This window comes from Polyodon spathula, chromosome 4 (genome assembly GCF_017654505.1).
Source record: "Polyodon spathula isolate WHYD16114869_AA chromosome 4, ASM1765450v1, whole genome shotgun sequence".
Classification (NCBI taxonomy): domain Eukaryota; kingdom Metazoa; phylum Chordata; class Actinopteri; order Acipenseriformes; family Polyodontidae; genus Polyodon; species Polyodon spathula.
This window is the reverse complement of record NC_054537.1, coordinates 65502113-65529496: the sequence shown is the minus strand read 5'-3', so window position 1 is coordinate 65529496 and position 27384 is coordinate 65502113. Positions and strand designations below refer to the sequence as shown.

At 38.0% G+C, this 27384-nt stretch overlaps 1 protein-coding gene across 2 annotated transcripts in view; it reads left to right on the top strand.

The window, feature by feature from the left end:
* Positions 1 to 27384, top strand: part of LOC121314758 (retinoic acid receptor beta-like) — a 218895-nt gene that overhangs the window by 130396 nt on the left and 61115 nt on the right. For both annotated transcript variants that reach the window (XM_041248407.1, XM_041248408.1), the window contains one exon: positions 21439 to 21587. In XM_041248407.1, coding sequence (XP_041104341.1) covers positions 21439 to 21587 — 149 coding nt within the window. The remainder of the gene's footprint in view (positions 1 to 21438; positions 21588 to 27384) is intronic.

Here is a 27384-nt window from a genome sequence, read left to right as displayed (position 1 = left end):
ATATATATATATATATATATTATTTATTTTTAATTTTATTGATGTTTTTGCATTTATAATTAAACATCCGTGGTTCATTTGAATTAAACACTTAACATCATAACTAAATGAATCAAAATTGTATGTATTCAGTTTAACTGTTATGGTGTAAAATATATAACATAAATTACAACCGATTACATGGTCCATACAAATGAGGTATTTACTCAAATATTTGTTCCATTAATTACTTAGATAACGTCAATATTAAATACTGTCTTCCAGTTTAATATCTCCCTTTAATAATCTTAATAGCCACTTCTTGTCACTGAACATTATTTGCACTGACAAGCATTACACAACAAATCAAACAGATTGGCCTTATCTAAAAGTGCAAGTGACTTTGGTGCCAACCGTTTTTGATAAGAGTAGATCCTTGATATGAAGACCACATGCTGTTACAATAACTGCTATATTCTGGTCTGTTTTTAGTTGTTGAAAGTCCATCCAAAGTTATTTACAGAGGGTCAGGGTAATTCATTTTATAATACAATATAACATCATCTTGAAAGCAGGTATTTCTTTTCATATGAAAAGAAAATATTGTAAATGAAAGTTATATGCATTTTGATTTTAGATGTTGCATTTGTTTTGTCCCTACTATATAAGGTAGGCCTATATTTTAAAGCACTTTATAACGTGGCTTGGAAAAATAACAACCTCTGAATGGTTGAACAGCATCACATGACCATTTGTATATATAGCGCATAACACGACTTGCATACTAATGAGCCTTTTCACACTGAATAAATCATTACGCACCACTACATTCTAAATTTCATGACAAACTGCAATTTTATTTGTTATTAGTTACAAAACCAATGCCAAAAATGAGTGGCATTTCACCTATTTCCTTTAATATATTTGGAGATGAAAAATCCACATAACTGGTACAACACCAACTTTCTGATTGAAGACAGCAGTCCATCTGAAAAAACAAATAAACTAAAATAAGTGCACCAGCAAGAGTAGACACTTAACAGTAGATGAGGGACAGCTAAATGAAATAGCAGGAAACAAAGATTGAAAAATACACAGACAAAAAAAAAAAACTACAACATGGGTTGGTTAATGTACTTGAAGAAAACAAACATGGGCATTCATTTTATGGAAATAAGTAAAAAAAATCTCAACAACATTAAGGGAGTTTTATGCCAGTGCAATAAGTTCAACTGGGGACCAGTATTCCCCAGTCTCCAGTTTTATAACACTGAGCTGGACTAAATACATATTTTAGTAGTGGTTTTAACATCTCTGCTGACAGCGAGTTTAAAACCAGCAATAATGTATTCCTGCCAGTCAGGAAAACTCTTAGAAAAGCAGGCAAAGGTAAGACCAGACCCCACCCCCAGTATTACCAGCCTAGATTTGAAGTGTCTTCGGGAAACTGAGGTACCATCCCCTGACACCGCGGTCGAATTGGTACGTAAAATCTGGTTCGATCGTCAACTTAATCTGGCATGACTTGGACATGAGGGTATCCGACAACTAACAAAAAAATATTTTGAGATCCAAAAGGATGAAAAATATACTACAATGTGTGTGCTTCGCATATAACCAGTTCACAAACTCACTTCAAGATCCGGCTTCAGTCTCCATCGCAGCTGCTCCCTTTACTTCCTAGTGTCATTTGAAACTCCGCCCATCGTCACAGCTTGTGCTCAGTCCTCTAGTTTCTAGTGAGATGGCACTTTCGATGCAGAAATTCACAATAAATGAACTTGTGCAATTTATTTTTAATAAGCGAACAATTAATTAAATTAAATTTGGGACTATATTACACTGCAGATTATACACAATAGAAGTTTTTGGTTTTGTCTTAATTTAAATGTGTTTTAATTATTTAAATTATTTTTCTTCACACAAATGACAGGTAGCTGTGTTATAAGCGGTATAAAACACTTCAGGCCGTGCAGTTCTGATCATATATACCACTTCTGGGGTGATTAAAGTCGTTGGCTGACGCCTCGGGCCTTATCACCACCCCAGGCGTGGTATATATCATGGGAACCACACGGCCTGTCGTGGTTTATACCTTTCTTATAAAATGGCTTGGATAAAGTGCTGTAATTGGCTGAACAAGATCACATGACCGTGCGGTAATAATTGTCTTACCACACGGCTATGACATCACAGACCAAATTACTTACCTGATCTACTACTATTACTACACCTTAGTAAGACTTATCTAAACAATGTTTCTGTAGGTAAAAATGTCAACATACAACTGAAACAACATTTAAATCACTCAACAATCTGTTTTTTGTTTTCATCTCTGTCACTAAATAAAATTGGCAAATATACCGTGGTATTTCTTTAGTCAGAGAACAAAGAAAACTCAGAGGCAAGCAGTAGCAGTAACACTATTCAAAAGCCATCTAAGAAATCACCATGCAAGTCTCACTCAGCATGTAATATACTGTATATGCAGCAGCAACATCTACTTATTAAACTAAATAGCGCCTTATAAAACTGACTAGCGAGTATGCAGTGTTTAAACTTGACACAACAGGTACATCTCACCACTACCCTCCAATTTCAGAAACTTAAAACAAAATTTAAATCTCTCCTGCTCTCTGCTGACACAACCGTTGGGCTTTTAAACAGTGTTGGGTTTGGAGTAGAATTCTATTGTGCTCGCTGCGGACGGGAAGGACTGCAGCACTGTGCAAACTGACACGGAAGTCATTTAGTCCACATATCATCTAATGCTGGTTTATAATCTAGGGAAATTGTGCCTGTTACTGGCATCGGTCTGAAAACAGCCTCAGAAATTATTGGTCATCTTCTTTTGAAGACCGCAAAACCTGAGTAGGATCATTTCTTACTAAAAAAAAAAAAAAAAAAAACAGAACTCGGAAGCCCCTCCCTCGAGTGCCAGTGCAGTGCAGTGTTTGGCTGTTCCGTGAATCCTTCCTCAGATGTGGGAAATCAGTCTGCTTTCAATTCACAAATGTCATTTCATCTCGAAAAATGTTTACTCTAAATGGCAATGTTCAATGTAATGTTTATGGCAAATAAAAAAAAAAAGTACAAAATATATGTTACAATCAAACAGTCTTCAGGGACTATTTTTTCTCAGTGGAAGGATACATAATATAGTTCTATTTTTTTCCTGAAAAAAACTGGTTTGTGTAGTTATTTAAAAAAAAAAAAAAAAAAGTAGCCATTTTATAAGCAAAATAACCCACCCATGGCGTGCGGTAAGAATTGTGTAGCATACTCTGTCATGGGTTATTTCTTACGTATAGTCTACAGCACACCTAGCAATGATACAAGGCCAGCACATTTAGACCCTGGATATTAAAATATCTCTTATTAAATGTACATTTTAATACACACAATTAAAGGAATGATTTGGATTTTCATTGAAATAATGTGTTTATTATGTACACGGAAAGATAATTTTGTTAGAAAAGCATTCTTCTGGTTAAGGTTGTTTACAAACACTTTCTGTTAGTTGCCCTTTTCCATTAAGAAGTGAAAAAACTAAAAACATTTTAAGAATCACTTCCATTTACATTTGCTAACAGAAGACGCTAATTAAAAGTTCAACAGCTTCTTTGCCTGTTTATCTCTATTGGTTAAGCAACCAAGGGTACTTAAATCATATTAAATATTAAAGGAATGTAGCACTTGCACTAATTATTGTACATATGTGCATTTGATTTGCATTTCAATGAATCTGAAACTAATCTGCATTAAACCACAAATGGAGCAGATAAGGCAGTGTTCTTTTTCAATGTATTCTTTCATTTTAAAAGGCTAATCACACAGGGGTCATTGAAACTTCAAAGTTTTTTTTTTGCCTAATGGAAGCCTTGAGGGTATTAATTAGTGAAGTAGATTGAAAATTGCTGCAAATTAAATTATATTGTTTTCATTTTGGTAGAAAACTAATTTCATGATGTTCCTCGGAATGTGTTTCTACATGGCAAGAAAATAAAGAAGCAATTCTACTTGAATACAAGCTTTTATTTTAAATGTGTAAAACAATAAAAGAAAAATAGGACTACTTAGTTATAAACCATACCTCTGGTTGGAATTGCAATTTTTACGCACTGCAAATTTAGCGATACTGTATCATTTTTTTTTTAATTATTAGTAATGTTTTATTGAATGTTTGGAGCACATACTATTTCAGGCCCCAAAGGAAAGTAGCTTATATTATTTCCATATGTTAATGTTAGGTAAGAGCTTAGCTGATTTATATTATGTAGTAACTTTAAATACTAGTGCTGTTTAGGACAATTTATTATACAGGCCTAATTGACTGCTTACAGTGCCTTTAATAATAAAACAAATTAAAAATAAAAATGACTTCTTGTGTTTAATGAAAATGGCGTTCCCACTAATACAGAAGAGGCTAAAATAATCTGAACTAATTTTGGAATAATTTTAACAACTGTGTTACATTTTTCATTTCATAGCTTGTACTAGCCTTTTAAGACTTTATTTTCTCCCTCTCTTTTAGTTATAATTTGCCCATGTTTGTCTTTTTCTTATTGCACTCAAAAAAATTATCCCGGTAAAATATGATGATACATACAATATTTGAATAAAAGTCTTTTAAACTTGTATCATTGCTGCATGCTACATAAATTTGAATTGTTAACATTGATTATGAATAACACCACAATTATCGGTGTAGAAGGACGCTGTCGGATAGGCTTAATAGTCCACTAGGCTCTGGAAGTGTAGAATGTTTGTCTTCCTGCTGTAGTTTACATGATCGATATTAACTGCCCCCATTGAAACTAAATGCTGTATCACATAACAGTAAATCAGATAGATGTACTTACAGATTACTTATTGGAAGGTTTCATTATTCACATGGGAACCACTGAAAAACAATAGGAGCCTCTGTGTAAAAATATATTGGCCCTCTATGTTAGTGTACAGTGATGTGCAGGGCGTGCAGTATCAGATGGCTATATTTCATTTTCTTCATTGAATGAGTGACTAGTTATTTTAAAATATGTGATGTGTGTCATTTTTGGTTGATACTGATGATACTGTCTAGAGAAACACCTGAAAGAGAACCATTGGTGTTTCATCCTTCCTACTGTTTTTGAAGCATGCTTTCTGTGATAAGCGTGAAAAAGTTACAAGGCTGGTTTAATTTTTTTAAAATAATTCATTGTAATAATGAAAACATAAGAAAGTGTAAAAAAAAAAAAAACGTAGTGAAAGTATAGTTAAGCATTGTAAATCCCAGAGAAGTATGGTAAAGCAGGGTTAGAAATTCACACTATCCCTGCACCCAGTTGTGGGTTTCTGAGCAAACATATACTGACAGTGCCCCCTTTAAAAAAGAGCAAGATCCTAGCAAGAATGAAGCGCACAGGTGAAAGAAAAATGATCTTAATATAATTGTCTTTATATTACAATCATTAATAGTTTTTTTTGTCCTAGTTTACACATTTTATTTATTTAAATGTACTTTGAAACAGTACATAATTACAAAATATGAAGCATCTATTTCTTTCAATACATTTAAAGTACTTGCTTTACACACATACTGCTAACTATTCTCAATTATTTTTCAAATAGTCGGCAAAATAAATAATTATTAGCATGTTCCTGCTTTCCTTGTTCTGCTTTTGCCTCATTCTGCGGATTGAATGTACATCCTACGGTATTGTATTTCCCTGCTATATATATTTTTTGTAGTGAAGGTACACACTAGGGCTGTCAGTTAAGCCTCAAAATAGCAATCGATTAATTGGGCACACAACATATAATCGTTCTAGTAAATATCGATGATTGCACCACACATTGTCTCCCCGTGACGGGTGTATTTTAATATGATTGCAGTTAAGTAAAAGCTTGTGCACAGCAACTGAATGCGAGGGGTTAGAGAAAAAAAAAAAAAAAAACAAGAAAAAAAACAAAACACAGCACTCGCAACAAGCCTAGCAAGTTTAACATACTACAGGAGTACTACTAAAATATCTATTCCAAACAGATATCAGTACCTTAGAATGTAAGCTATATAAACTAGACACGAGTTTACGAAAAACGTTGTCTTTTTTTTTTCTTTTTTTTGTTTAAAATTCAGCGACAGCTGCAGCACCATGCAATGCATCTTGTTAATACTGTACCACCTAACCTTCACTATCTGTGAAACACAATGTGGAAATCCCGGCCTAAAACAATAATAATAATAATAATAATAATAATAATAATAATAATAATAATAACAATACATTGATTTACTTACCACAAATTGCATATCTGCTAGCTGATCCTTACTCCAAAACTGAGTTTTAACATCACTGATCATTTATTTATTTATTTTTAACGTTATTGAATATTGTTAAATATTCATTATATAACAATTCGTTTTTGAAACTCCAAAGCAGCGCAAACTGTATACGGTAAGTTTTTTTTTTCATCGTGCACAATTTATTTGCCAGGAATATAAGCCTGTCTTCCTACTCTGGTGTGGCAGAGCACAGCTCTGCTCTTTAGAAATTGGCAGGGATGGGGTTAAATTCCCCTACCTGCCTTGGTTCATTGTGTTCAGGTGGCTGGGGTTGATTAGATGATTAGTTTAATTAACGATCAATCAGCGCCCAGCCACCTGACATAAAAGGAGGCCTCTGCTTTTCATTTAGGAGGAGGGAGCTGAGAAAGCAGGTTGGTGTTTTGGTGTTTTGGTGTTTTGGTGTTTTGGTGTTTTGGTGTTTTGGTGTTTTGGTGTTTTGGTGTTTTGGTGTTTTGGTGTTTTGGTGTTTATGAATCCAGTGAAGGCATTGCCCAGCCTGGAAACCTTTATTTTTGTGAGTGTATTTTTGCTTTATTTTGTTTATTCTGTGTTTAAATTGCTTTGTTTTGGCCCTTGTGCCTTTTCATTTTTGTGTTTATAATAAAATAGTTATTTTTTTTTAACTCCAGACTGAGTCTGAGTCTGGGCCTCTATCCACTCACCAGCCTGCCACATCTGGATACAAGGATGCACATTTTTGTTTGTTTGTTGTTTTGTTTTTGCACAGTGAATACACAGAGGGGCATAGAATTTTCAAAACTGTTTCGCTGGTAGGATGGGACCAGTAAATTATATGCTAGTTAACACGAGCAGGAAAGGAAGAGCACGTCCACTGCTTGTCTGTGGCAGAAATACTGTAAATAGCAAGGCAGAGCGTAAAATGTATTTATTGAATCGATTATCCAATATGTATATCCATGTATATAATGAGGAATGGAATCGATCGAAAAGTAGATTTTTGATTTAACCATAGCAGCCCTAGTACACACCGATGATTGTACCCATATTTGGAGAGAAAAGCATCTGTTCTGCTTCCATCCACGTTTAGTGAGTATGTGACTATCGTTTTCGACGATTATCGAATAATTTAAAAATGTTAACGATACGATTATCTTGAATATTCGTAATCACGATATATCGTACTATCGAAAAATCATTTCATCCCTAATGTGTACAGTGTCTTAATACATTTATATAAAAAAGGGGGGAACACAGTATTTACTTGTTAACATATGTTAAAACTATACTGATGCACAAAAGAAATGCAACACTCAGGCCTAATGGATTTAATCAAATATTTTAAACATAGATATTAAACAAAATCACAGAAAATGTGAACAAAAATACAGATCAAAGAACCATGATAGGTTTTCAGTGTGAAACGTGACACACTGTGAAAATGAAAACATTACAAAGTTAGTATCGGGTATGACCTCCTTGAGCATTAACACAATCCTGGCAGCGTTGATGGATAGACCTGATCAGCCTCTGGGTAGACTGCTGTGGGATGTTCCGCCACTCTTCCTGTGCAGCTGCAGCCAGCTGGCAAAGATTGACTGGTGGCAGTTGTCTCCTGTGGATGCCACTGGCGAGATGGTCCAACAGATGTTCTATTGGACTCGGGTCAGGAGAAAAAGCTGGCCACGTCAAGACCTCAAAATTGTTTTCTTGAAGTCTTACAATTGTAATCCTAGCACTATGTGGTCTTGCATTGTCCTGCTGGAAAATCGACACTTCCAGATTGGAATCGTCACTGTATCGCTGAGCAGTAAGGTTGCCCTCAACATGCGCCAAAGGCGTTCTTGTGTCGCACTTCCACTGCCCCAGTCAGCATAACGCTTACCACGACATTGTCTTCTGTCAGGTCTTTCAAGGGCAAAACAGCATTTATTGGTGAATAAAACACTCCACCGCTCTCTCTGCTGCCACCTCAGGATGTTCTCTGGCCCACAGAAGATGGCGATTTCATCTGTCAGCTGTCAACGGCCTCCGAGCATGCAAATCATATTCATGCAGACGGCGAGCTACAGTCATTTTGTTGATGCACATGGTATTTCTTCCTGGAATTTCTCGTGTTGTAGCCACTGCAGTCTGAAAACGATTACGCAGATGGATCAGTTGGATGTGATGGTCCTGGGCCGGTGTGGTGACCCTCTGCCTTCCAGGACGTGGCCTGTCCCTCGCAGAGCTGTTTTCCTTCCTGGTTTCTCTGGACTAGTCTGCTGATTGTTGAAGCAGAACATCTCAGTATCCGGGCAACAGACAGGCCGCCTTCAATCATGTCTAACGATCAGGCCATGTTCTTTACTCAAGTTGGCATGGTCGTATCTTTCACTGTTCTTGCGTTAATTAAAATCATGTCTTTTCGAATGGCTATTTATACAGATTCTTAATCTACTAATTTTGGAAATTTTAACTCAACTCAAATACCAAACACTGAGCACCTGGCGTTTTTATGAAATCACATGACTTGAGCTCAGTGTTTTGTTATCCCAAGGAACAATACTACTGTGGCAAAGCGTAAGCCTTGCACAATGGAATATGTAGTTTATTGTATGTTTTTGTGTTAATTGTTAATATTGATTTAATTGTTTAGCTGCTGTGGCGCTCCGCTGGGGACGATTACCCGTCTGCGTGGAGCAGCAGCTGAAAGCAATCAGCTGTTCCCGCAGGCGGGTGGGCGTGTCTCAACAGAGCGTCAAGATAAAAGCATGGCGATCGCTGTGATCGGGGCTGCTGCAAGGCCTGCCGTTTTCACGGCACCTTTTGAGTTATAGTTTGGGGTATTGTGTTTCATTTTGCACTTTTTGTACGGTTTACTGTATTTGTCCTCTGTGAGTTACCATCGCTGGTAACGTCACATGACCGCCTTTATTTTACTTTCACTTTCTTTTTGTTGTTAATAAATCCTGCGCGCCTGTGCCGGCGTTTCAACACCACCTCTGTCTCTCTGTATGCTTGAACAGCGGCTACCCACGCGTGTGACCCGTGGAAGACCCTGTCACAACTACACAAACAATCAACAACCCTATCTGCTCACTATTTAAAATGTAAATAACATTATGTATGTGCCCAGTGAGCTATTGATGTCAAACTTAGACTGTTGCGTTTTCATTGTGCATCAGTTTGTTATTGCCAATGCCGACCACAGAAATGTTCAGGACTCTAATTCTAGAGACGGAATTATTTTAATGTCATTGCTGTTATTACTTTAAGTAAAAGCCTGCGCACAACAACCACACATTCTTGGAATACGAAGACGGTAATTACCTGTAATAGCTTTGTGCGTTGTATGCCAGCATTAATTTGTAAAAATGCGGTAAAAAAAAAAAAAAAAGGTGGCCCAGGACAGAATTCCCGGTTGCCCCCTTCCTGTGGGCACTGGTTACAGCTCCATTGTTTAACCCAGTGGTTCTTTTGGTAGTCTCAGAGTTCAGCCACCAGTAAGTCTTCCTCAAAATGCAAAGTACAGTATATTGCATGAATTGTCAAATTATTTATTTTTGGCTTTGGTCCAAATATGTAAAGCAAAACCATTAAAAAATGTATATTAACACTAGTGTGTATATTTTTTGATTGTCACAAGTACAAGTAAATAATTAGTACACATAGTTATAGTCATGGAAATGTTTTGAAAACTGTAAATAACTTGAAACAAACTCGAGAGAACAAGCAGGCAATCCTAACTAGACAAAAAATAAATACAAATCAAACAGTAGGATTGTAGCCTTTTCAATTTTCAATCACTAGAAACTATTTACAAACTACTACTCAGTGTGAGTGAGTGTCCACTAGTACACATGGCCATTTTTGTTTAGCAGGAACCAGGAATATTCTTATGACATAATATGAATAAGAGAGACTACGGTACAACAGTACCCTGGGGCTGTATTGTGTCTCGAATAAATAAAGCATAGATGTATGCATTTTTATGTGTGTTACACTTATTTTTGTAATAAAACCAAGTTGTTTCTCCACTACTTCTTGTTACAATCACATACTGCACAATTCCCAGGTAAATATAACACAATATATTTGCAATTCTTTTATATCATAATGTTGTATGCTGTATTAAAAAGGCTTGTGAAGGCGTTACCACACTGAAGTAGCCTAACTATAAAGCAAAGGATGTCACACAGTAGTTTTTTTTGTGTGTGTTTTTTTTATCCTTGTTAATTGTCATTTCTTCACAAAAATCAAAGTGGCAAAAGATAAAATAATAACAAGTCATTGAATTACTGAGGTTCATTTGTCTTTTTTTGCTGAACAAGCAAGTGTAAACTGTCAAATTTTACTTAAATAAACTTAAATAAAATAAATGTGAAATGTGTGTAATTAAAACATATTTTGATTCTTGTTTGTTACATTCCACGTAATAGAAAATAGGATCACAACGTAAAACAAAAACAAAACGTTGATCACTCTACATACCATTTCCTGTACATGTTGGGCATTTTTGAGTAATGTAGCTGCATCTGTATCCTCTGATTCTAACTCTCTTCCTAAATCAGAAATAGCACTTTGTTTTTAATATATCCAGTGCCGAGAAAAAGGTTGTGAATCACAATGATAATTATGGAAATTCCATAGTTTTACCATGATAGCCTTCTTGAATTAATACCAGTCTTTTCTTAAATATCCAATAGGGTTCATATTAACCAATTCCATGCCTTTTGAAAAAAAAATGATGTATGAATTAGACACACAATGAGTAATTAAGATTCAGGGTATGTGAAAAAGTAAGTGAACCCCTGGTTTTATCAGCTCATTTAAGGGGACAATTAGAATCAGGTGTTTAAAGAATTAGGTAGATCTTCAGGGGTGAGTTTGGGAGGCCCCACCCTATATAAAGATCAGAAACTTTGTGAGTTTGGTCTTCACCATACAGGTGTGGAAACACGTCATGCCACGATCAAAATAAATTTCTGAGGACTTCAGAAAAACAGTTATTGATGCTCATCAGTCTAGAAAGGGTTACAAAACCATTTCTAAGGATTTGGGGTTCCACCAATCCACTGAGACAGATATTCTACAAATGGAGAAAGTTCAAGACCACAGTCACGCTACCCAAGTGCGGCTGTCCTACCAAAATCTCTCCAATAACAAACAGGAAAATCATCAAAGAGGTCACAAAGAACCCCAGAGTAACATCCAAGGATCTGCAGGCCACTCTCACCTTGGCTAATGTGAGTGTTCATGACTCAGCTATCAGGAAAAGACTGAACAAGAATGGTGTTCATGGAAGGATAGCCAGGAGGAAACTACTACTCTCTAAAAAGAACATTGCTGCCCATCTGAAGTTCACCAAAGAGCACATAGATGATCCACAAGACTTCTGGAACAATGTTCTCTGGACAGACGAGTCAAAGGTAGACCTTTTTAGCCTCAATGAGAAACATGTTTGGTGAAAACCCTGCGTTCGAAAAGAAGAACCTCATCCCAACCGTCAAGCATGGTGGTGGGAGTGTCATGGTTTGGGGCTGCTTTGCTGCCTCAGGACCTGGACAGCTTGCTATCATTGTCACAACCATGAATTCTGCTCTGTATCAGAAGATTCTAGAGGAGAATGTCAGGCCATCCATCCATGAGCTGAAGCTGAACTGAAAGTGGGTCGTGCAGCAAGACAATGATCCTAAACATACAAGCAGATCTACAAAAGAATGGCTGCAGAAGAAGAAATTCCATGTTTAGAATGGCCTAGTCAAAGTCCGGACCTAAACCCCATCAAAATGTTGTGGCAGGACATGGAGCGAGCTGTCCATGCAAGGAAGCCCTCAAATGTCACAGAGTTGAAACAGTTCTGTAAGGAGGAATGGGCCAAAATTCCTCAAAACCAATGTGAGAGACTGACCAACAGTTACAGGAAACGCTTAGTTGAAGTCATTGCTGCTCAAGGAGGTGCCACCAGTTACTGAATCTAAAGGTTCACTTACTTTTTCACACATGGGTATTGAATGTTGAATCATTTGTGTATAAATACATGTTGAAAAAGTGTCATGTTTTTGTGTCATTTGTTTAATCAGGTTATCTTTATCTATTATTAGGACTTAGATTAAAATCTAATAACATTTTTGGTTTGAAATATGTGAAAATCCTAAGGAGTGCACAAACTTTATCTCAGCACTGTATAATGTTGATATAAAGTTACAGTATGCAAACTACTTTGTCCCTCTTTGTATCTTTTGCACCTTTTGTATACAGTATGTAATGCAGTACCCTTACCAAATCCAATGCACTCAACAGCAAGCACACAGTCAGACTCCATTGTGACCTGGTCAACCATTCTATGAGGGCTGGGTTAGTAATACAAGGCAGGCTTTTCTTTTTGGAAAAGATATAAATCTTAAGGCTCGTAATGCAGTTCATTTTAACCAGAGATTATTATTTTCACTGGGACATTTAAATGTTTTATTATTATTAAAGTGTACCATTTTTTTTCTTAATCAAATAATTTAATGCAGGCAAAAGAGAAACTCAAGTGTATACCTTTCAAACCAGAAACTGATAAAAAACAGACAGTTTTTTTTTTTTTTTTTTTTTTCATACAAATTAAATGGCTCAGGTGCTGTTTTCTTCCAACATTTAGGGGCATAAATAATTTCTACCATGAAACCTACACAGAGAGCTGTGGTAAATCTGGTTCTAATTACTTGTACTTTAGTTGAACTTTGGCGTTTCCTTTGACTTTTTGCCTCATGTATGTGTGCTATGTGCCTTGCACTCAAGCAGTGAATTCATGAAAAATAAAAGCCCCGACTATATTAGCTGCCAACAAAAATGAGGGCTAGCGGAATGTTTTAACCCAGTCCAACTCTTTGCTGTGTACCCCTAACCAGTTGAAACTGCTCCTTCTCGCTTGTGACCCAGAGTTCAGTACTCCTAAGGGCAGTCCAGGAAATGCCATTTGCTTTACAATTTATTTTCTTTCTTTCTTTCCCCTTAAGATTATGCCTTTTTAATTGTTGGTTTTGCAACAAAGGATGCAGTTATAATGCAGAGGTACAGTTGACTTTGTAGTACTGCACACCGTATCTGCTTCTCTATAATAAACTGCATTAAAGCCAGTCAGTCAACCAAGGTAGCCAGAAGAAGCAGTTTCCATCCAGCAGTCACTCTCTGCTTTTCTAAAGACAACCTTTTATCTAGTATTTCTGCCTGACTTTTATAAAAAAAAATTGCAAACATGTTGAAAATTGTGAGAAGATCTCTTGTTTGTCCCGTGTGCATGCTGGGTGGAACACGGTGACAGTCATCACTGGGCTTTTGTCTGGCTCCCTTATTGTCAAAAAGAATGCATACTGAAAGAAACAACACTTTAAAGGAAGTTGTTTTGGTTGATTTATACAACCAGTGCACAAAATGCCAGGATTATTTTTAAAAGCCTGAGCAGGAACCTCTCCCTTCAATATTATAACCCAATGTAACACCTTTTGTGTAGTGTTAGCAAAACACAGCTCCGGCACATTATACTCAATGAATCAAGTGAGATGTTTTGAGTTTTTTTTTTTTTAGATAATAGTTGCTAATGGGTGTGTTTTCCTGCGTGACCCTAGTACTTGGTTCAACCTGAGGCTAAAAGTTCAAGGGAATAGGGATGAGCATTTTTTGTTTCCCATAACACGCTTTGCATTTTGTGATCTGTCAGCCCGCTTTGTCCATGTAAGGACGTTCGTGTTTGTGCCTATCAGCAGAGCAGACACTTTGTAGCAATTGCCTCAGCAGCGGCTTAATAATGCAAAGAAAAGTTAAAAGATTTAACACGTTATAACAAGTCATATGACAATAAAATCTCTCTATTATTATTATTATTATTATTATTATTATTATTATTATTATTATTATTATTATTATTATGTTTTTTTCTATTATTTTCCAGAACATTTCTGACTTATGTTTCCAAAATTAGATTTGCATTTATTTATTTTTATTTCTTTGACACAGGTTGGTAAAATCTTTCATTCTGACCATTATTAACATGATATGAGCTGATCATTTCTGTAACATGTGGTCAACAAAAGAAGTAGCAGAGAATGGGTTAACAATTGCAGGGTGAGGTTGTAGTAAAAGTCAATTTGATGGCTGATTAGCGATTTAAAACCCAAAAGGAGAAACTGTTCAGCAGTTTAATTTCACTTCTTTACATGTTTTGTAATTATGTCCAAATTGTTGTTTCTGTGTGACTGTAACAGAAATACAATGATTCTTGGTTGTAAATCTCCCTCCCGACCTGTGAGGGCGCTAAGCAGCAAGAACAGAGTTCCTTGGACCTGCTGGTCTTACAGTTCTTTCACAGTGTTCAAGGGAAGTCGGCCAGCCTGGAAGGCGGCGAGACTCCATTGCAAGAACGTATTGACCCAGAAGGGAAACTATGTGGCAGCCGCAGATTGCAGAGGTGGTTACACTTGTTTACCAAGGGGTCATGCGTGACAGCATAAAAGGGGACAGAGAATCGTAATCTTTGTGAACCGAGAAGGACAGTGAGAGACCCTGTATCCACTGTTCCAGTATCAGGAGTGTTTTGTTTGTTTGTCTTTGTGTAATTCGTCTTGTTTGTAAATCGCTAGACGGCTAACACAATTCCGGAGCTGTCGCTGATAGCCAGCACTAGCCTGAACAACACTGCACTACTGTCACAAAATAAACTGTATCACCCACCACAAGCACTACTGCACGTGCCCAGGACTGGTGACCGTGTTGGTATTATTGTGGGGCAGATGCGTATTGTTTATTGTTTAGGATCTAGAAGGCCATTCTAGTCTACCCCGTGCAGTACACATTGCTGTGTATTGCCGGGGAATTATTGTTTATTGGTAACCAGAGCAGGGTAAAAATAAAGCACACTTTCCAAACTGGATTACAACGCTCTGTCTGATTAATTACTGCACTGCCTCACTCCTGCACCTGTTCCCACTCAGCCATTTTGTCACAGTGACCCACAGTAATATTGCGCAATTCGTGTTAAATTTGCTTAATGGCAACTAGTTGTATCAGTACTAGCATCATCTTGTACTTGCACTTAACTGCTCCACACTTTGCTGTACTCTACTACTGCTCTTAATTATAATTATATCTTCTGTATTCTGTCCTTAATACTTGCCCTTAATGGAGTTTAGTCTTATAAGCAAATACCTTTACTACAAATTTAACTGCTCTTAGACTTAATTATTTACTGTATGCTTTATTTTGCTCTTATTTGAATTTGCTCTCATTTTCTACTGATTCTATTGTATTTTATAACTGCTCTTATCGGTAATGCGATATTGTGTAATGTGATCTTTTGTATTGTAATATTTTGTAACGTGATAATTTATATTGTGATATTTTGTAACAAATGTAAGTCGCCCTGGATGAGGGTGTCAGCTAAGAAATAAATAATAATAATAATGACTGCCCTCTGCAGGAGTGAGAGGGTAGTGCAATCCTTGTGTGTTACACTATGTGGCTATTAAGTTTAAAAAAAAAAAATAATAAATTACTATACTTCATTACATTGACATTCCACCACTTGTAACATATGTGCATGTAGGAGTTAATGTGATTTATTTAGAAATTTGATTCTAAATGATCAGTTTTTCCATTTTAGAAAAAGTGGCATACATTTTCTTCTGTCACAAAAGCTAGGTGAATTGAAACTTTACATTAATGTTCCTAGTTCAAACAGCCCAGATCTGTTATGACTAGTTTTAAGTAACAGGCAACAGACACGTGTAAAAGGTTTTACAGACACTGTTACTAAACCTGTATACATTAAATGAAAAAGCCTCTACTCATTCTGTACAGCAAAGTGAGCATGTGGTAAGAGTTGCTGCTCACTATTTTGGTGCGATTGTTTTATTTCGTAATAGTGCATTACACAGGCGTGTTTAAATAAGTATAATGTAGTAGATTGCAATAGAATATGCTGTACAGTATTTCTCTATAATGCCTTATACTGAACGAGTATATCTAAAATCTTAACAGACAGGACTCAAAATGCTGCAGTGCAAATGACCGGACATGTGTCCTTCATCTCGTAATGTAATGTACACTGTTAAACAAACACAAGTTAGTAGCATTATTATTTGTGTTTTGTTGTCTATAATGCAAGTTAAAGTCACATATCAAAATACATAATATTAAAGTTAATTAAAGTTACTAAAATAATATCCAGGGATAGTAGGATATTGCAGAAGAGCTCTGAATTTTCTATTTCACAAGAAACTCAATTTGGTTTGCCATGCTTGTTTGGTTTCATGTTTCTTTAGTAAAATTATGATTACTGACTTGCTAAGAACAGGTTCAGCACGTAAGTTACAGTATTTCCAATACTTTTGTGCCCTGGCCATAAACCAATACAGGTCAAAAACTGTGCCCTGACTAAAATCCCCCTGTCATATCTAATTTAATTCAAAAGAGTTCAGCTCCCCTTGCCCCTATACATGTGGACAGGGAATGCTGTGAATTCAGATGTCGCATCCCATTGGAGCTGTCTGTTATATTTAAATGTGACATCTTCTTTGTTATTGTCTGTTCCTTTGACTATTCTAGTTATGTTTTTATTACTGATTCAGTCAGTACTTAATAAACTGTGAATGTAATGAATATACTGCTAATTTAAGCATTGAAGGCACTTGTGTGAAAACAGACATCACCTAATTGAATCTCAAATGCACAAAAGAGGGTGATTCCTAATTCCTGGTTTTAGCTAATTGTTTTTTAGTAGTTCGGGACAAACACCAATCACAACATGTTTTAGTACAAATATTTATTGGGAATAATGCGGTGTATGCAAAATTTCACAGAAGTATGTTATATATGTGCATTCATTTGGCATCGAACCTAACTTGAGGGCTCGCTGCCTGGCCAACTGGGTGAGACGAACACCACTTAGATAAAACCTACATTTTAAAAAGAGGTGGAGATGGGGAGGTGGTGGGTTATGACGAAATCAAAATGCAAATGAGAGGTAAGTGAAGAGGGTATTTATAATGTTAACAGTCTTAGAGGCAGAGACCCCCAAAAAGAACAAGCAGGTCTCAATGCCGCGAGTAGTACTGGATATAGCCCACTTGAAGGTTTAGCCAACCTTTAACAAATGATCGTCAGCATGCAGGAAAGGAAAACAAAACCCAAGTTTGGGAAATAACCCTCTGGGAATCCATGGCTGGTCTGAGTACATTCAGAGCACATTTTAGTAAAAGCATTTTTAAGATCTGTAATATTTGTTCTAATGAAAACTTGATATTAAGGGACATAATAAAGGATGATACTACAGGCATTAAAAATGAAGGGAAGGGAATGTTGAATGCAATGCGAACATTTTTAAAGCAATTCCAGGATGACCAGTACATTTGCAGTGAGTGGGGAGCGATGCTGAGAAGAGCTGTTTCTTGGGCCTTATGTGTGGGAGGATGAACGACCTTTGTTAATGATTTGGACTGTAGCTGAATTATCTGAGTGGATAAGAATGGAATTTTGGGCCCAGGAGGACCCCCAAAGGAATGCGGCTACAGCGACTGGATACATCATGTACAATGATGAGGACTGATGGGGTATAAGAATGGTGCTGAATTCTTCGGGCCATGGAACAGTTATAGTTTGAATGGCCTAAGAGGGACACAAGATTACGTTTGGTAGGAGGGGGACTGGACAGAAAAGTGAAAATAAATACAATTTTTTTTTTCCCTTGGGCGACGAAGCTGAAAAAGATTGAGAATCCAGGGTGATCCCTAGAAACTCGATGGAAGTCAGAGGGTCTTTTCTGGTGCTAGGGGGTCCAGAGATTTGAACAACGGTTTGAGAATCATTTTTGTTCTGAGCAGGGGGAGCGTGGGGAAAGCTGGAGGTGGTGGAGTTATGGGGAGTGATTATCAGCCTCTTTACCTTATTGCAACCACAATGGGGTTAATGTGACAGGTGGGAAAAGGAAGGGATTCGAAATGGCCCGATCATAAACTGGTTGGCTAATTCTTTCTTTAGTAAAATATTCACAAGTGTGATTTAGGTGCATTGGCAGTATTAGATCTGTTTTTATGAAATTCGGCTAATTTTTTGGGCTAGCGTGGACAAATTAAAGGTTAATGGGCTTCCCCACAGTGGCTGCAAAAGTGAAGGAAATGGCAGGAGGAATAGGAGCAGGCTTCTGTGTTGAAATGGTTGCAGATCTGGCAGCTGCCAAAGAACGTAATGTTGCAGCCCTGACGGTCTTTTGATCCAGAAGGGATGAAGGATATGGTGGGAAATGCATGGGAGGAAGGAGCAGGATTACAAGGGAGGGGACATGAGGGAACAGGGTGGAGGGTTGGTAACGGAGCAGGAAATGGTGGGGTGAGCAGTGGAACCGCATACAGAGTATTCTAGGAGCCGGAGACCTGTGAAGAGGTAAGGCATAGAAGGGGTTGCTGGTCCTTGTTGAAAGCCTGCAGCTGGAAAAGCAGAAGGAAGAAACGCATTGGACAGTGAAGGGACCACTATGGGGACCTGCCAGACGCTCATAATTGCCGCAGAGGCCACTGCAGGAGCCTGCTGGATGCCTGCTTTGGGTGGGGGGGGACGAGGTGCAAGGTGGAGGGGGGGTTTATTGGACAACAGTGGCAAGCACTGAAACTCTGTGATGGATCGCTGAAGCAGTCGGTCTCTGATGTAAGGAGTTGTGGAGGAATGAGGGACCAGGTGGGAGCTACAGCGGACAGGAGAGTGAGCCGGTTGTTATGCTAGGCGACAGGGAAAAGACAAGGGATCTGGTGGTGGTGCTGGAGACGCAGGCATCTGGGCAGAGAAGTTTGGAGTGGTAAATACAGCTGACCGAATTTGTAGTGGAGTTGGCCCGGGAAGGGCTGGTTTATCTTTTTGAGTGGATCTCGGCTCCAGGGAAACGGCAAACAGGCCATTATCCAACGAAACGGAATAATCCAGAATGTTGCCCATGATGCGTGCATGTACGATGAAATCGAAACGCAAATGAGAGGTAAGTGAAGAGGGTATTTATAGTGCTAACAATCTTAACTAGCTAATGTGTAAATTGAATGATTCAATTTGATGACACGGAGATTGGTGTCTCTCCTCCTGAACTTTAGTTTATAAACTTTTTTGTTGTACCCCGGTATTGTCCGTTCATTTTACATCATGAGAATATTACTCATAACCAACTTTGTACGCAGGTGGATTCACAGCTACAACATAAACATAATACAACTTTAATTCCAGGAACAATTGAAAAAAGACAGCAAACAGCAGAAGAAAAAGTTGAAGTTCTTAAGGTTGTTGTATTCACTGTCTGGTTCTGAGATTCTTCTGTTTTCTGGTAGATATCCGTTGTATTCTGCCAGTTTGCACAATGTGTGCGTCCAAAGTTCGAGACCAAATGGGCGGGAACTGTGTTATGCATGGCAGTGAGATGATCTTGTTTCAATTGTTGATATCAAAAATACTCAAAAATGGAACGGTTGATTTAAAAAATTCTGTTTTCTTATAATAAAAAAACATCCAGTCTGCATTTTTGACACGCGGTCTTCCTAGAGAGCACCCGGAGTATTTTTCTATTGAGTGTCTATGGAGAGGGGTTGTATTGGTATATTTTCAGTGTTTAAAATTTCTAAAAACTTTTGAAGTCTGTTTCATTGTTGCCCAGGGACCACGGAAGAAATACATTAACCTGGTAAATAATGACATAACATAATTAAAAACTTAACTTTTCTGCATGCTTAGTTAAGATCACAGGTTTTCTGGCGCTGTGTAAAAAAACAGTGCAAACAATAATGTATTGGCAGGAGCATGTTTCAGAGGACGCGTGCTCCGGCCTTCGTTCCCCGAGTCGGCAGGGGGGTTGCGAGTGGTGAGCCGAGGATACAGATAGTAATTGGGCACACTAAACTGGGGAAAAAAACGGGGTAAAAAATTGGAGACGACTAAAAAAATTTTTAAAACAATCCTTTGATGGAAATGTCCGGTCTACTTTTAATATTTTCAAGGAAATTGGCTTCATCACTGCCATTCTCATATCCACTTTCACATCTGACACATTCTTTCCCTTGTCCAGTGCTTCTTTATCCTGTTCTGTATAGCAGTCTGCTAGAGGGCGCTATGAGCACTGCATGCAACCGTCTGATTGGTGTAAGTATTATTGACAATCCAATCAAAACTGCCAATAAAGCCAAAATAAATTCTCCACCAAAATTTCCTGTTATTCTGTGATTATACACCCGCGTTCGTGAACGCCAAAAAACAAGTAAGGTCAGAGCCATTTTTACTGAATAAAAAGATTTGAAAACATTAATAAAATATATGGCTTTTTTTTTGTCAGATGCAACAATCTCTCTCTCTCTCTCTCTCTCTCTCTCTCTCTCTATATATATATATATATAGATAGATAGATAGATAGATAGATAGATAGATAGATAGATAGATAGATAGATAGATAGATAGATAGATAGATAGATGATTATGTAGTGATATGGAGCAGTGTATATAGGTGTACTGTGTGAAACAAATACAAAAGAATATGTAGATGGATTCAACTAGCCAAGACACTTACTGCACAGGTGTTGCCGGGGAGCTACTCTCTGCAGTGTCCCCAATGATTCCCACATTGCACATCTTGCCAAAAGCCCTGCTCTGCAGATGTTGGCAAACATCAACACTATACTTTTGTTTCCAAGGGCGCTACAGAATGCTTTCCTCAGCACAGAACATGCAATTAAGTATTAATGTTCAATGCAATGGTCATTCCAGCTCAGAGTTTTTAATAATGTAGCGACACCAGTGACTACAGTGGAGCAGCTGGTATTTTATAGTTTAAAAATAGAGTTCCAAAAAAGACTATGAGGTTTATAGTATCACTTACTGCGTTATGTACAGTGCAGTTAACCCTGTTTTATCATTGCAGCTATACTAACTCATTATATGATGGGGAATCTGTTCTCTAAATGACCTTTTTATAAAAGTGAAAAGATGAGTGGTCTAACTATATTAAGTTAATGCATGTTGCAGTCATACAATTATGGTCAACTCTTTTTTTGTTTGTTTGTTTGCAGTATATGACAAAATAAGATCTGAATTTTCACCAGTCAAGCTTTTTATTGGTCTGTGTACAAGACGCTGCATTTTTGTAAAAAACAGAAGTAATACGATCTTCTCATTATGTTTTGCAGCTATTGAAACACAGAGCACCAGTTCTGAAGAATTGGTGCCAAGCCCCCCTTCCCCACTGCCTCCACCCAGAGTTTACAAGCCTTGTTTCGTCTGTCAAGACAAGTCTTCTGGCTACCACTATGGAGTCAGCGCATGTGAGGGATGTAAGGTAAGACTTCAAGCAGATGTTAACATTGAATCTTCCAGGATTGTCAACCCTATTCTTTCCTAAATTATGTTTTGTTTTTTGTTTTGTTTTTGCTTTTAATTCTAGTTCTCAAATTTCCTTGCAGTAAGGAGAAACTGTTAATAAATGTGGCATCAAGCAGCATTTTACCTTGTTTTGTTTTGCTACACAGAATATAAATTGAATCAGCAGATTGGCCTTTACACTTCGAAAGTAACTTAGTAGTGTTTCAAGGCTGTGGAATATGGTGAAGAGCTGTTGATAGTGTCGAAAAGTGAAAAAGAAAAGAAAAAAACACCCTTTAACATTTCAAAACGTTAGGTTACTTACCGTGAAAGAGAAGACAACCACCAAAACATTACTTATGGGATATGCCTGCCTATTGGTAGGAAGTCACTGAGCTCTCTATACCAGAACTGCCGATAGGCCCCTTACTGGATAACATCCTCGGTTCCGCCTACCGAGGGGTTAAAACCGTCATTCCACGGAAGCCATTTCTCTTTTTGCATTGAACCCGTGAGGGCGACCGATGCGTCGCCCATAGGGACAGCAGGTTCCTTTGAGCCCATGTCAAAAGCCGGAAGGCAATGCGATTCAACCCCGGGGACCGTAGGCCATCCTGGTGGTTGACATTTGCCACCACTGCTGTGCAATGCAAGCAAGCAGGCTGCTGAAAGAAGGAGGAAAGAAAAAGAGGCTTCAACTTTGGAGCCACTGATTCCAGGATAGCGGCAAGCCAGCTTTCAGCATGAATGCAAGGGAATTCAGAAAAGCTTTTTTTTCACAAAACACTTCCGTGGAATGACGGTTTTAACCCCTTGGCAGACGGGACCGAGGATGTCATCCAGGAAGGGGCTTATCGGCACCTCTGGTATAGAGAGCTCAGAACATACCTACCAATAGGCAGGCATATCACATAGGTAATGTTTTGGTGGTCGTCTTTGAAATCAAAGGGATCTAGAAATACACTTGTGACATGTTGCTAATGACATTTTAGAATATGCGGTTTCCCTCTACTGTATATTTCTAAAATCTTCTTGCAAAAGAAAAACATCTCTTTATACTGCATGTGCCAATATAGTACTGTAAGCACCAGTGCCACTTGTGAAAATGCAACTATTCAAATTTAAAATAGTGCTGTTTCTTACACTGAAAGGGTACAAACAGGTACGTAATTCCAGTTTTACAATGGGATCTAGTATTCAGAACACTTAAGAAGACATAACATTAAACAGAGAATGATAAATTGTGATTGAAATTGGAAACATAACATGATGAGAGTTATCATACAGATATTCACAGAAGGGCCCAGTGGTGTAGAGGAGTTTTTTGGAAAACACTAGGCACATTTACCAGAAAGGCAAGAAATTATGAGAATTTCAGGAACAAGGCAAACAGTAATTGATGAATTTCCTGGAGTTAAGCATGGTATAGATACATCATTTTCAGTATGAGCAGGGGAATATGAACAATGAATGTGTATTTTGGTCAACTGCTACAGCAGTTATATATATATATATATATATATATATATATATATATATATATATATATATATAGATATATATATATATATATATATGCAGTACTGTGCAAAAGTTTCAGGCAGGTGTGAAAAAATGTTGTAAAGTAAAAATGCTTTCAAAAATAGACATGTTAATAGTTTATATTTATCAATTAACTAAATGCAAAGTGAGTGAACAAAAGAAAAATCAAAATCAAATCCATATGTGGTGTGACCACCCTTTGCCTTCAAAACGGCATCAATTCTTCTAGGTATGCATGCACAAAGTCAGGGATTTTTTAGTCATATAATCAGGTGTATGATTAAACAATTATACCAAACAGGTGCTAATGATCATCAATTCAATATGTAGGTTGAAACACAATCATTAACTGAAACAGAAACACCTGTGTAGGAGGAATAAAACTGGGTGAGGAACAGCAAAACTCAACTAACAAGGTGAGGTTGCTGAAGACCGTTTACTGTCAAAAGTCAAACACCATGGCAAGACTGAGCACAGCAACAAGACACAAGGTAGTTATACTGCATCAGCAAGGTCTCTCCCAGGCAGAAATTTCAAGGCAGACGGGGGTTTCCAGATGTGCTGACCAAGCTCTTTTGAAGAAGCACAAAGAAACGAGCAACGTTGAGGACCGTAGATGTAGTGGTCGGCCAAGGAAACTTACTGCAGCAGATGAAAGACACATCATGCTTACTTCCCTTCGCAATCGGAAGATGTCCAGCAGTGCCATCAGCTCAGAATTGGCAGAAAACAATGGGACCCTAGTACACCCATCTACTGTCCGGAGAAGTCTGGTCAGAAGTGGTCTTCATGGAAGACTTGCGGCCAAAAAGCCATACCTCCGACGTGGAAACAAGGCCAAGCGACTCAACTATGCACGAAAACACAGGAACTGGGGTGCAGAAAAATGGCAGCAGGTGCTCTGGACTGATAAGTCAAAATTTGAAATATTTGGCTGTAGCAGAAGGCAGTTTGTTTGCCGAGGGGCTGGAGAGCGGTACACGAATGAGTGTCTGCAGGCAACAGTGAAGCATGGTGAAGGTTTCTTGCAAGTTTGGGGCTGCATTTCTGCAAATGGAGTTGGGGATTTGGTCAGAAATAATGGTCTCCTCAATGCTGAGAAGTACAGGCAGATACTTATCCATCATGCAATACCATCAGGGAGGCACCTGATTGGCCCCAAATTTATTCAGCAGCATGACAATGACCCCAAACATACAGCGAAAGTCATTAAGAACTATCTTCAGCGTAAAGAAGAACAAGGAGGCCTGGAAGTGATGGTATGTCCCCCACAGAGCCCTGATCTCAACATCATAGAGTCTGTCTGGGATTACATGAAAAGAGAGAGGCAACTGAGGCTGCCTAAATCCACAGAAGAACTGTGGTTAGTTCTCCAAGATGTTTGGGCCAACCTACTATTGTAATGTACACATTCATCTAATGAGGTGCAGTATCAGTTAAAAGTTTGAATACACTTGCTGGAAACTAGGTTTTTTTCATAATTGACAATGTTTTACGTCGTATACGTTTCTGTAAATACTTGAAAATGAAAACACATGTTACAATATACAAAACAAAACATAAGGAGTTTCAAAGCAATGTTCAAGAAAATTGAAAATTGTCTCTAAATCTTGGATTCCTCAAAATAGCCACCCTTTGCCTTAATAACAGCCTCACAAACACGAGGCAATCGGTTAACAAGTTTCAGCAGGAAATCACCCGACATGTCTTCCCAGCTCTTCTGCAGCAATTCCCAGAGATGTAGGGCACTTGAGGGTAGCTTTGCTTTGACTCGTCTGTCCAGTTCGTCCCAAAGATGTTCTATGGGATTGAGGTCTGGAGATGGGGCAGGCCAGGTCATTAGATTGAGTTGTCCTTCACTTTTCTTCTTCGCCAGATAGTTCTTGCACAACTTTAAAGTGTGTTTTGGGTCATTATCTTGCTGAAGAATGAAGGACTGCCCAGCTATCCGTAATCCTGATGGAATGGCATGCCTCTGAAGTATGTTATGAAAGCCATGCTGGTTGAGCTTGCCATGGACTTGGTAAAGATCACCAACACTGTCACCAGCAAAGCAACCCCAGACCATGACACTGCCTCCTCCATGCTTGACAGTGGGAACCACACATGCAGAACTCATGCGCTCACCCTCTCTGTGTCTTACAAATACTCTGCGGTTGGACCCAGATAGTTCAAATTTTGACTCATCAGTCCATAAGACCGACTTCCACTCAAGCGTCCAGTTTCTGTGTTTTTTGGCCCAGGCAAGTCTCTTCCTCTTATTCTGCACTCTTAACAAAGGTTTCTTTGCAGCAATTCTTCCAGTTAGGCCAGCTTCACGCAATCTCCTCTGAACAGTTGATGTTGAAACATCTGTACTTCTAGTAGCATTTAGCTGAGCTTGTATTTCCTGGGCAGTTAATTGCCGTTTTCGCAGACTTGTGACTCGAATGAACTTGTTCTCTGATTCTGAGGTCACCCTTGGCTTGCCTGACCTTGTTCGGTCCTCATGAGTGCCAGTTTCTTCAGATCGTTTGATGGTCTTGGCCACAGCAGTTACAGACACTTGCAAAGTTCTTGCGATTTGTCTTAAAGATTGACCTTCATTTCTTAAAGTAGTATTTTTTCTTTGCTTAACTAAGCGTATTTTGCCATTTTCTGCTCCCTTCCATTCAGGAATGACAAACTTGTGCCTATGCTACCATATATTTATAGTAATCATGGACCCTCACCTGTTAACAATAATTGGTGACAAAAGTTAATTAGGTAACTTGCTAGTTAACTCAGAGAACATCTAACAAAGACACTTTTATACTTAGGCCAGAGTTCTAACACCGTGTTATACACATTTCAGACTTTTAACTGACTTGGGCTTCAGACTGAAATCCCCTTGCTTTGGGTGACCATTTCATTGAAATTGACAAGATTTACATTTTCATTTAAAATGTAATTTTTGAATGCAATTCACTTAAGCTTATATAAATACACGTATCATATAATGAAATATTGTTTATAGTTATAGTTTATATAGTTAAAAGCATAGGTAATCATGAAAAACCTGATTTCAAGCAGGTGTACTCAAACTTTTGACTGGTACTATATCTATTTTGTAAGTTATCTAAAAAAAAATTATTAAAAAAAGAAATATTTGTATCTCAAGGGGTTTGGGTGATCAATGTATACAAAAATATATAAAAACAGGTTATAAGGAATTTAAAATATACTGAGAAAAAGTATTTTAAGAACTGCTATACTTTTTTCATCCACTGGAAATGAGGTGTATTAGTTTTTGAAGATAAACATTCATGATCGAGTCATTTTCTTTCAGCAGGAGCTCATTCCTTTATTATGATCATTCAGTTACAAAAAAATGGAAAGCTGTCAAGTTTTCTGTCATGTGGCAAAGCTGATTGAGCTGTTTTTGAAATGGTTGGAAACTGTAATCAATTTAAACATTTGTCAAGAGACTAGCACCACCTGACAAGTGATTCAACAGATCTGTCACTTCCACGATTCCCGTGGCTTTACGAGAGAGGCACTCAACTTAACCCTCTGTCACAGCGCTTCAGTTTTAAATCAGTTTCTTTAGGGATTGGATGTAAAATACAGCCACCAATGGATATCCTAAGCAGGCACCAGCCCACACAATATTCAATGATGAAGGCATACTCAGCGTATTCAGTGATGAACAGTTATTTTGAAAGATCAAACATGTTTCTGAATAAGGCATATCTACATCTGCAGAAGTGGCAGAAGTCTGCAGATGTACTGTAAGAATGCCTTTTGTGCCAGTGAGAGACAAATTGGCTCAGCTGAGCCCCCCATCTTCTCTGTTACAGTTCTCAAGCAAATGCGCTTTTATTCCATCAGGAAACACAGCTGCTGGCATCAGTTACTTGACTTGCAATGCGGAACAAAGAAAAACAGTAAACTGTAGTACCTCCCTGTAAATTGAGTTGCAGTGTAGAGGCAGCCATGTTGATACGCACATTGTCAGTTTGTTCTGATCTACATGCTCCAAGATCATTCACACTTCAAGGACCATTTGCACATACACCTAATCATAAACTTGAAGCACAATTTTATGCCCAAACATTTTTAATTCTAACCATAAAGTCACTGTCAGATTGCAGAATTGCTATTCAGTCCCCCCGGGGGGACAATTGAAATAGTATCTATGCAACAGATGCTGTTCTAAGTGTGGATGTTCCTGAAGCATTAATAACCTGCTGTTGATGCACCAGAGTTCAGTT